The sequence below is a fragment of the Tympanuchus pallidicinctus genome, unplaced genomic scaffold (genome assembly GCF_026119805.1).
Source record: "Tympanuchus pallidicinctus isolate F22 unplaced genomic scaffold, pur_lepc_1.0 scaffold1, whole genome shotgun sequence".
NCBI lineage: Eukaryota > Metazoa > Chordata > Aves > Galliformes > Phasianidae > Tympanuchus > Tympanuchus pallidicinctus.
Window position 1 is genome coordinate 83,167,289 of NW_026294618.1, and position 12,276 is coordinate 83,179,564.

General features: G+C 40.3%; 1 protein-coding gene across 5 annotated transcripts in view; it reads right to left on the minus strand.

The window, feature by feature from the left end:
* EPAS1 (endothelial PAS domain protein 1) overlaps window positions 1-12,276 on the minus strand; it is a 78,364-nt gene that overhangs the window by 33,845 nt on the left and 32,243 nt on the right. For 3 of the 5 annotated variants that reach the window (XM_052685425.1, XM_052685407.1, XM_052685398.1), the window contains exon 2: window positions 929-1,119. In XM_052685425.1, the coding sequence (XP_052541385.1) occupies window positions 929-1,119 (191 nt within the window). Of the gene's footprint in view, window positions 1-928; window positions 1,120-5,529; window positions 5,626-12,276 lie in introns of those variants that run through there. The other 2 variants (XM_052685415.1, XM_052685434.1) reach the window with 2 other exon arrangements.

Here is a 12,276-nt window from a genome sequence, read left to right on the forward strand (position 1 = left end):
GCATTTATTAAAGCAGTTGTTATGGTATGACTCAATTTTTCTAAAGAGAGGGAGGGCAATTGTGACCTTATTGGGAGTTTTGCCATAAATGAAGTAGAAGACAAAATTTTGGCTTTGCTTTTTCACAAATAGTTCAACATTTCTTTTAACATATTCTTGACACAAAAGTCAGTACAAAAATTTCCCCAGACACAACAGTTATTCTCACTGATTCTACATGCTATTCAAGCAACAAATTTCTATCAATGTGATTATGCAAATATAGGTGCAAAATAAGAATATTGTTTGTTTTATCAGTTTTAACAGGCTAAAAATGTAATGCTAGTTTAACGTTTCAGATTAGTCCAAAATAAGCAATACTGATTAAATAGAATCCATTCATATCAATGATTTAAAAGTTGTTTACTTTAGCTCTCTCACTCTGCCATATATAGACAACCTACCGTTCATTACCAGTGTGTAGAACAATCAGGCCTTTAGAACAAAGTATTGGACCTTTGGAACTTCCCAGCTGCCTTCTGAATGCAGTGGAATACACGTTTGCCATGCTATTAGATGTGCTTGTTTCAGCATGGAAGCTTAAGGTATATGTCTGAGTTCTGATTAAATTCCTAAAAGCTCAAAACATTGTAACTAACTTTTATAGACCACATTCAACTGTTCTTAGAGTTCAGATCTTACAGATGCAAAAATGCATCAGCTGTTAGTTGGATAATGGAAACCTTATATGACTACTGTCACTCAGATTTTCTATCTCAGTTCAAATATAGACGGTACTTTCTGGGGAAACAAAACAAAACAAAAACTGTAAATCTCACAATATTCTCACAATACAAGCAACTGTGTCCTGTTCTCCTTTTAGAACCTTGCATGGATCATGCACATTCTTACTAACTAGCATCAACAACTTCTTTTAGCCAGACATTACCTGAAGACAGAAGCTTGTGAGTGCGTAAGAAACTGATTGCCAGGCGCATTATGGATGCCTTGTCCAGGTGGGAACTGACATTGTGGGGCAGGGGCAGTTCATGAGCCAGTTCGTAGAATACTTCTGTCTCTTTGCTTCTCCTGCATCTTGCTGCATCTCTCGATTTCTCCTTTCTCCGCTCAGAACTGCTCCTACCAGGTAGAGAAGAGAAAGGAAAAAAGCATTTTTTGAAATGCAATTCACAACTTCAGCGAGGCATTTATACGAGTTAGCCTTGTCATCAATGAATCCATTCTGCCAACTGGTTTAAACTTCACTGACCGAATATTAATATTCATTTGCTCATTTAAAGTGGGAGTTAGGAGGGGGACTGCTGCAACTGGAAAATCAGCCTTCAGACCCTTTGAGTCCTTGCTGAATGTAACAGGTTCAAGATCTGTTTTAGCCAAGATTAAATATGAAATAGCAAACTATTATTCCTGAGATTCAGTACATGTTAAAAATTGTGTGATATCTAAATTTGTTTTGTTCAATCTACAATAGTTCACTAGAAAAACACTTCAGAATGAGTTGGCAATTCATTCTAAAGCTGGAGAAATTGCAGAGCACATGTGTTTGTGTCACGGATAAAATGAATTGCAATTGTCATTCCCTGCATTAAAATAAAGGTAATAACAGGGTATCCAACTGTGTATGTACAGCTGTCTCAGTTCTTAACGCTACTCCGAAAAACCAACTTTCCTTGACCACGAAGAATATAAAATGGAAAAGAAAATACTGCTGCATGCAAGAAATTTTGCCTTAGTAAAAGCTATTTTAAGGAAAACAATATCTCTCCATTGTCCATGAGAACAGACACCTTGAGTGAAACAACAAGACGAATAAAGACAACCTCCCTTAAACACCACAGAGAACAGAAGAGCAGGAAATAACAAAGGGGAAGACATTTTATGAAGCAAGTATACAAAACTAAGCCACCAAGGGACACAAAGCTAAATTTAACGTGAGAAACACAAAGGCTACATTTATTATGGATTTGGGATACAATCGTTTAAAAGAAAACTTCACTGCCTTGTGTTTCAGAAAATACAATTCTTTTATTTCAGAGCATGAAGAACTCAATGTTATTGGAAAAAAAAACCAACTCAAAAACTACCAATTATTTCAACCTAATGAAGCTCTGCTGATATTACAAGTTTCTTTCACTTGCACGGGTTGAGGTTTCACACCATAATTAGATATATTACACCATAATAGATATATTTTTCTGTCAGAGTTCCACAGTGGAGTATCAGTGCAAATTGCACAGCTCAGATGAGCACAAGTTGTGGAAAAGATCGACCACACCATTTGTGCTGATACACATTCAATCTCTAGAACTCGCCAGTGGTGGGTCTCTTCTTGCCAAGCATTACGAATATTTCAACTTGCCATTTCCAAGATTAGTGTAAAGTAATGAGTCTTTAAAGCTTAAAAAACTCCCCATCAGGGCAGGACATATCACTAACTATACTCTTTCACATTAAGAAGTTGAGGAAATAAATGATGTGACAAATACTAACCACATTGCTTAATCCTATAAGCTGTTCAAATCATGGCTGGTATGGAATAAAACTGCACCAAATAGAGTTTTAATATACAGTAATGCATTTCAGAGAAGGTGATCATTTCTAGAAGATCCTGAGTGACTGCAAAGTTTCTAGCATGGAAACCACAGGTGGCTTAGAAAATTATAAGTAAAATAGCCAGGGTATGCATTAAGTGCTAAGAGCAAAGTTACAGTAAGGTGTGTGTTGGGGTCCACCCAAGGCCGAGTGTTCAACATCATCTTTCAAAGCAGAAAACTGCTCAGAGCACATCAGTAGCACTCCTATGGTTCAAAACACCTGATGCTGGGCATAAGCGTGGGGATCAGATAGTTGGGATGGCAGGTGTTCATTACTGGGTGTGCTAACAGAGAACAGGGCCTCATAAATGCTTATGGTATCTTCTTAAGATCCATGTTCAGCCTTTGGCAAACCTCTTTCACAATTCTTTTGCCTGAGGTGAATATTTTCTGACATGGTATCTGTTACAGGAGATATGTACAAGATGAGACCAACACACTTTTAGTTAGGTAACAGCAGAATTCAGCTGAATAACAACTTCAGTGCATTACAGGAGCGAGCACCAACCCGTCCAAGTCTGAATCTAAAGTATCAGATATTCACAAGGTAACACTAGCTCCTTATTTTTCTCTTTGCCAAGTAAGAGTCAGATTATACACACATTAAAAAAGTCCCTTTACACACAGGTGTCCTTGAAAGTATAACAAAAAAATGCCCTATGTCACCTTGGAATGGGAAAACCAGGTGAATTACTCAATCTGATGCTTCTTTTACAGGTAACTTGCTCTCTTGAGAAAAATGCATCTGTGCAGATTCCTCTCTGGGAAAAAAATTCTTCTCAGTTTCTAATTCAGCCACTGAGAAAAAAGGTTAGAAACAAAGGAAAACCAATCCAAACATAAACTATGCAGCAATATTCATGAGAATTTCCAACTGCAGCTTGGAAAATCTAACATGAACCATGAACACTTAAGCTCTACTCTAAATCTAAACACCGTGATTTTCATATTAGAACCAACATGGGCAAAAGATGGCTCAATTCTGTCTCATGTAAATACCAGATTTTGAGAACTAAAGCCAAAGCCATGTCGCAATTCATGCAGGGAAAAAAAATGGGTTGTATAAGAGAGGGTAGAGTCTTTCAGGACGCCACTCCAGCCACAAAGAAAAATATTTAGTTTTGCTAACATCTGTAAATATACTTACCAATTGTGGCTAATAAGACAAGCTTGTTTCATAATCACAGGTTGCCCAAGATTTCTAACAAGTAATGCTATGAGCTGAGAATGATTTTTTTTCTGTGCTGCAGATACCTTCCCTTAGCACTGCTTCCAACAGTAAGTAGTTCCCTGCTTCTCTGCAATGAGACATAGCTCAACGCACACCACCCCAGTGTCCTCTTGACTTGGAAAATGAGAGGAAGAGTTGGCCTGTTTGACTGCTTTCTAAAGAGTTCTTGCTCACACATAATCATTTTGAATAAACAAACAATTTGCTTGTTAAGCATTTCCCTGTGTGGTTTCCTGCACCTCAATTTTCCTCCTCTTCTACCCTAGCTCAGCATACCCTCAAGTTGGGTGGTTGTTGTCGTCAGGTAAGTACAATTACACGGAGGCACAAAACAACCCCTGGCCTCATGCCTCACATCATTTCCCCCAAGCAGAGTCTTTACCTGCTTAAAAGACTGCCATCTAGTACTCATTCATCTTGGTCGCACAAAAGCCTCCAGAACATTCAGCCAAGTGATACAGCTCTGCGGAATGCACTATGTTCATGGTTTTCCTTTGCAGGTAGCAGGCCATCTCACCTCCCTGCAGCTGTCCTCCATTTTATTCACTGGGAGAGCTTTTCTCTCTGAGTAAGGTTTGGCTACCCGCAGCCAGAAAGTGAAAATATAACTCCTCAACAACTTTGTCTGAAGGCCAGGCAGAAAGGTTTACATGGAATCCTGCTCACACATCATTAGAGCAATAAAGGCATAGGCTGCAGCTAATTTATGAATCATTCCCTCCCAGCATATAAACCGCCCACTTATGTGGCAAAAACGAGCAAGTGTGTGCGTCACTGTTCGGAGAAAGTGGAGCAAGCAAAGGGAGAAACCTTCCTCATCCAAACCCATGCCAGATTTTTAAAAATGCAGGGGGTAATGGGAGGAAAAAGCCACTTCAGATCAACCCGTCCATGCACACTTACAAGGGTGGGAGGTCCTGCAGGGAAGCTTCCATAATGCTTTGTACTTTTGGGAGTCCCAGGACCTGCCAGGACCTGGCCCTGCTCCACCAATACACACATACACTCACTCAGTAATCACTGCACGATCACAAACTGTTCCCCTCAAAAAAAACAAGAAAGGAATGGGAAAGCTCAAGTCTCCACTGGAAACAAGGTGATAGAGCTCAGGAGCAGGCCTGGGGTTTCTGGTTAGACTCAGTCCACTTGCTCCCAGCAGCTTCAGTTTGCCTTTTGAAAACAGAAGTCATGGGCTGCTGCCTGCAGCACTAGCAGTGCTTGGCAGTTTCAGGTGGAGCTCTCAGCGTGTCACAAGTTGAAGCTCTCCATGTTTTCTTCCACCAAGCCAGACAACGAACCAGCCCAAAGTCTACACTCATACCGGCTGCAAATGCTGCCTCACCAGTCAGAAGAACTCAACTGGGAGCAGGAGTGCCTGGTGCAGACGACAGAGGTCAGATTCCCATCCCCTCGCTCACCCCAGCATCCTTGCAACACAGCTGCACTGAAATCAATGGGAATGCCGGCAGATGAAGGTCTTGCTTGAGGTTCAGATCATAATCTGACTTCCAGCAGGCTCTCCAGCTGCCGTGCTGGAAACTTCAGGCTTAGAAAAAGCTGAACCCTCATATAACCGCCCCTGCCCAAACAACTTTGTAAAACTGTCACGTCATCCTGGGGACCTGTCACCCTTGGCAGCTCCAAACCTCTGCAGGTGGGAGCAATCCCAGTCTTCAGTTACCCATGGAAGCCCTTGGAACTTACTCAGCTGACGATGGTGCTGGGTGGTCAGCCTCAGCCATGCTCCTGATGTCTAGGAGGGTGGCAACCTCCTTGCAGCTTGCGGAGTGGATTGCACTGTGTCCCAGGCTGAGATAGCAACTTCCAGCTCAGTGTTTCACTGCTCTCAAGTCCACATGGATCAATACTTTGCTCATGTAAGACTAGGCAGCACAGTAACTGCGCTGAATTACCTTTCTACCTTGTAGGTGCCAGAACACAGGAGATTTTAGTGAAATCACAGCCTGCTCCTCGCATAAGAACACCTTATTTGCAGTCTGGTAGTCTTCACTCATACCTGCACACTGTGTGACACAGACATAAAACCTTTTGAAATACATAGCTCAGACTGACTTCCTTCAGTTTCCTTCCCTATTTTGGTGACCCTTGGACTTTGCTTCAGACTGCCTTCCATGCAAACTAGTAAAACAGCAAGCATATTACTTTATATCCACTGGCTGGTTATTAAATGTTTCTAGTTCCAGCACTTTAAAGGTCAAGAATCCAGAGTTAATTAAGCTGTCATATGAAATTTCTGAAGTAAACTCTCATTTCAAATGGCTTAGAGTTAAGCCTCAAATGCTAACTTATAGAGCAAGAAAAATACATTCTAGGGATGAAAAGATAAGAAAATATTTTACAGTACACACAAAGCAATTAAAAAACGGGTGGATGTTTAGCATAAAAAAATTCCAATTTGTAAAAATATTTTAATGGGCAGTACTATCCTAGATAACAACAAAGATTTATTTCAAACCAGCAAATCCACTTTTTGCAGCGTGTTTACATTTTGCTTTACCTTTTGCTTAGCAAATCCCTAGATGATTTAAGCCACCACCATATCTAAAAAGGAGTTTTGCTCCATAGCTATCTCGGAACCATACCATCTGACAGCTCAGAGATGTGCCTGCGTGTGCACCGAGCAGCCAGCGGTCATGCTTATTTAGCCTTGAAATTCCTTTAAAAATAATTCACTCAGCTTTGTAACCATTCTATCCAACAAGCAGTTTAATCTGGATGGCACCATGTGCTTTTTGAAAGTCCCCTCCATTAGAGCAATAAAAGTGACCATCAGTAAATAAAGATACTACAAACTCACTCACCAGGAAACCAGGCCCAAATATGCAAGCTGTCAATGAAATCCAAACACAGTGCCATACAGATCCCTCCTTATACGTGAACACGTTCCAGTGAAAATAATTGTTTCTAAAATCTGAAAAAGCACCAGATGAGCAAGTTTGGCACACCAGTGGGAAGGGGAAGAACAGAGTTATGCCTCAACTGAGGAAAAAAAAGAAAAGGTTTGAAAATGTGTAGTGTTCATGGCTGTAAAGTGCTAAAGTGGCACTGTTGCACATTGGAAAATGGCACCCAGTACTCAGGCAAAATGAATATGAACTCCACCAAAACAAGGATTTGTTAATAGAGGAAATGAGAGTTCGAAGGTAACAAGGAAAGTTACTAACAGAGAAGGCTATTACAAAAATAAGGAAATGAAATACCTTCCACCCTTCCTTTAAATCTGCTTTGACTTACCACTGATTCCTTGGTTTGACTGGGGGGATTTTTCATATTTTCTGCACATACCCACTAAACAATAAATTGCTGCTGCTGGTTTAATAAACATAGGCACCTACTGCTATATCAACATGTGATGAGATTCTTTCCTCCAAGTTTAAAAGCTGAGTCTAGATTTTATGAGTCAGAAAATACAAAAGACTTAGATCAGAAAAAGGCTCACATTAAGAACAATGTTAGCACGATAAAAGCATGTTTAGCACGATAACTGTGGGACTTGGCTAGTCTGAGTAGTGTAGCAAGAGATGAAGCTTAAGAGAACACTGGACTTCTAGTATTTTTAAGCTGAAAATACTGATGATTCACTAAGTCTACATCACTCTACTGTCGCTATGGTTTACAATAACATAGATGTGAAAATGCTTTCTTGAATAGGAAATACATCAGATCTTTAGATGGGTACAAGAAAGACAGAGCCAAGCTCTTTTCAGTGATATCCAGTGACAGGACAAGAGACAATAGGCACAAACTGGAAAATGAAATTCTATCTAAACACCAGAATGGACTCCTTTACCATGTGAGTGCCAGAGCACTGGCTCAGGCTGCTCAGAGGGTTTGTGGAGCCTCTATGGTAAGAGATCTCCAGAAACTGCCTGGGCAGCCTGCTCTGGAGAGTCCCACTGGAGCTGGGGTTGGACCAGATGCATCTACAGAACCCTGCAAACCTCAACCGTGCTGTGATTCTGTGAAGTCCCATATGAACTTTAAAACTACATACAACACCAACTTTCTTAATGTCTGAAGCTCTGATGGTATCAGCAGTCCATAATCCTAAACTGTAATTACACATTCCTAGATGTGCAATTTCTTTTTTAAATGAAACTTCCTGGGATTTATTTTTTTAAAAAATTACCCTAGGATAAACAGCATTACATTCATACATTTTAGAAACATTTATACCATTTACATTCAATACAGTTGTTAAGATAAACTCTTTGCACCTCTGTGTTTTAGTACCAACATGAATACGTTATCACAGCAGCTAAAGAAAAGTACTTCTGAAGTTTGATGTTGAGAACCTTACTGAGGCTGCTGGATCCTTCATACTTTTTTAAAGCTTTTAGGTTTGCAATATGTCATCAGAGTCTGATAAACGTAATCATAGTAAGCAAAACAATGTCCACAGGATTTACGTCCTACCGTTTTCTCTCATTTTATGAGTACCTTGAACTGGAGAGATAAGTATTAGGATTTCATCAACCATTAATCTGACCAGGGATTATTTTACAATGTTGAGAGCACAGCCCATTCGTCATTCACCACACCAGCATGAACCTGGCACCTCAAAGGATGTGCCAAACGTGGATACTCTCAGGTTAGAATCAGCCACCGGGAACCTCGTAAGGCCTATGACACGTAGAAAAGATGTCAGGCTGCTGCTTGATCAGCAGGTAGAACAGATGCAGGCATTGCCTTTTTGACTTTTCAACACATTTCTTGCATTAAGGCTAGAAGAGTGCAGTATGATGGAGAAGTAGTACTTATAGCTCCAAGTCTCTGCACTCAGGAAGGAAAGTGGCAGGACAGCTCTGGACCATCCTGTAATGCTGCAGAGCACACTCAAGCAGATGAGAGAATCATTTCCGCAGTCTTCTCAAATACTAAGGAAATTGCAAAGGAAACAAAATTCCCAGCACATGGCCAAACTACAACCAGAGGAGCACAAAGATTTCTAAACTTAATATTCCCTCCTGAGACTGGTTTTGCATCTCTCTGCTCTGTTAAGATATGGGATCATGGATTCCTTCCCTGTGGCAAGCAACTCTTTGATACCAGCCAAGACATAGCAAGCTTCAGAGATAACTTGTAGACTAAAAGGAAAAACAGAACCACTGAACAACACAACAGAAAGGACTGTTTCTACATTGGCTGAAATTGAACATGCTTGCAAACAGCAATTTTTGTAGCAAAAAATATACAACTCTGCTTTACTTCACTGTTTCTGCTCTCACATTCAAGAGTACCTGCAGCACAGTTAGAGCTGGAATTGCAAACCCGACCATGGGGATAAGGTTATGACAATGCATAACCTGAGATTTCTATCAGTGATTTGTGTTCTGAGAGATTACAGATTCTTATCTTGTGGAATTACTTGTAGTAATCAGTCAATTTTGACAGCTAATCTAAAGGTCCATAAGTATTGTTGCTCAGAAGCTCAGCAGGTATTGCTGAGATCTGTTTTCAGATAACCCAACTATTTACCTACTTTAAAAAAACACATACCAAAGGATGTGCTTTATCTCCTCGCCAGTGGGTTAAAGCTAAAGGTGAACGAAGTGCAACTCACAGACTATAAAGTTAAATCCCAAACCAGCTCCATTTTTCAGCTGGGACAGCGACCGCATCCCAGTCCATACCCAACCACAATGAGAATTATTTATCAAGATGGTGCAACTGTGGTTAAACAGGGACAAATTTTCAATCAAGCTTTATTTCAAGTCTAAGGGGACAACTGTTGCCACCACATGATGATAATATCACTAGCAAACATACCTACCCTGGTGGCACTTCAGCCGCAAACACCCTCAACTATAAACAGCTGAAACAGTCACACTGAAACTTGTTGACAAACACTGAATTTTACAGTCCAATATGTTATGATGTGGGCAATACATGCTGAAATTTACAGAGCCTGTGGTCAAAATCTCTGTCATTTCAGCAGGCTCAGCCTTATATCCCCAGCCATTTTATCTCGTCGCACTGGCACATATGCTGACAGGTTTGCAGAAGGGGCCTTTGTGGATAGGAACAATGAGAGAGGCGCGCACAGAACAGGAAAATGGGTGGTGACCACCAAGGACTGGAAAAAAAGCTTCTTTCAAAGGAAGGTCTTTGAAAACATTCATTACACCCCACCCAGCTATTTTCACTACAATATTTCAGTACATAAAACAACACAGGGAAAATAAACAGACCACTCTTAAAAATGATGTAGGATCTCCAGTCCCTGAAAAAAGACTGCTGAGCCACAGTGCTGCAGAAATCTTCACCAAGCACAGTTGTGTAAGAGGTTTGCAAGCATCTAATGTAACCTTGCTCTAGCAACAGTCTGGTGTACATCCAGTTTCTCTAAACAAGCAGAGTAAATTAGGCAATTTTACTTTCAGAGTAAAGCCATCAACATTTCAAATGGTACGGATTGGTAAATAAATGACAGCAAGTACTCATAGGGATCATAAAATGAATACATTGCAACAACTTTAAAAAAGTGTTACAGAAGTGAATGGTTTTCCACAATGCATTCCAGTTGTGCTTTTTGTTTTCTTGTTTGCCAATTTCACCAGTTAAAGTTAGAACTAATAAAATGTTTAGGATAGAACAGCTGAGAGACAGAAAAGGTGCAATGAAACTGATCTGTAATGAAATGGGGCTCCTAAATCAGCACATATTCAAGGGTAGAGCCCAGGCTTTCACCAAGGCTTGTCTCCACCAGAGTTGGTGAGGTTACAAGTAGAACACAGATAGAGCAAGCAAACACCCCCTCCCAGCCTTGGGAATGCAAAATGTCCCTCCTTGTAAGGTTTTGGGCTGCTCTGTGTTAATGCCTTCCATAGTGATCTGAACTCTAAATTCAGGCAGCAGAGCACCTTTAAAGAAAATTCAGCCAGCCTGATGATCACATTGCTTTGCTTCAAGCATTCAGTCTTTGCACTGCACACTCAAAAGACAATGCATAAAAGTTCAAAACAAAATGGTTTTTCTCTTTTTAAAGAATGTCCAAAGAAATCATCTAAATTACTTTGCAACACTGTCTGATAAGAAGCCACGTCTTTCCAAAGTGTCAAATCCTTTAAACACTCCTGCTAATAAAGCTAAGAAAACAGCTCTTGTAATAAAATCTTTATGAAATGATGTTGACTCTTCTTTACTTTTTGAGCCTTGATCATTTTAATATGTGCTCAGTTATGATGCAATTTAATGGTCTCTCCATCTCCTGACTTGTGGTCACTTGAAGTCATGAACAATAAGATGGATGTCCAGAGACCCAGAAGGACAGATTAAACAGCCACTTCTCTAGCAAGAAGGGAACAATAATTCTTAAGAACAACAATACAGACATTCCTTAATTTTGATTATTCCATGTCACACAATTTCCTCAACTTCCTGAAACAACTGTCCAGTGTAAATCCTAAGAACCAGGCTGCATTTTTTGCACTGTGGAATGCAAGTTTTGTCTGCACACGTGTCCTGGGACACAGATCATTCTCAGTTCCAGCCTTTCTTTCAGATGGCTGTTATTTTACAGAGTACCACTTCAACTGTCCATCTCCTCATAATTAAGCCATCAGGTAAACTGAGATGCAAGTGATAACTTCACATAGTGTGATTCTAATCTCTTAGTATTGAGGTCTGTTACTCATTTAAACTGATAAAACAGAAAATCAGCAGCTCGATGTACATCAGAGGAATTGGTGCCCTGACTACCCACTCTTGTACACACACCTGATTACCACCCATCAGTAACTGCCTGAGCCAGGCTCTTCCGAACAACTGTGGTGGGAAGAATAAAGAAACCATTGATCACAAAGTATCACAAGTCACTTCATCACTTATCTGTCACTTATCTGAAAACAATCCTCATGATTTCATAGTAAAGCCTTCTCCTTGACTGCCTGCGTCACTGCGATGAGTACTCTCATGGCTGACCTGCCTCTCATGATCTGGCAGAAACAAGAGAGACATTGAAACTGTGGTGCTTGAGGAGGAAACAGTTGTGGCCTCTCCACACTCAACTACAGAATTTCAAGTATTCTAAAAATTAAGGCTTGGTTTGGTCAGGAAATGGCCGCCAGCACATCTGATCCATAGCCCTAAATAATTAATTGCTCACTACACAAAAACTTGCAAAGGGAACTGATAGCAATAAGGGCTGTCTGCATTTTCTATTACAAACCAAGAATAACCGGACACAATCATTCTTTTTCAGCATTCCTTGCTTTATCTGTGTTGTTTTTTTTTTTTCCTACTGCTGCCTACCGACTCTTTAAATTCCTGTGTACCTAGAGAATCAGAGAATGGCTGCTCTAGACAAGTATAGAAGGTGATGATGAATAGGAGGCAGCAAAACTGGAAAGCATATAATTTCTCTCTGTTTTCTTCTTTTTACTTCAAAATTATGAAGTAACAAAATCAATATTTTGCCACTATTCCCGA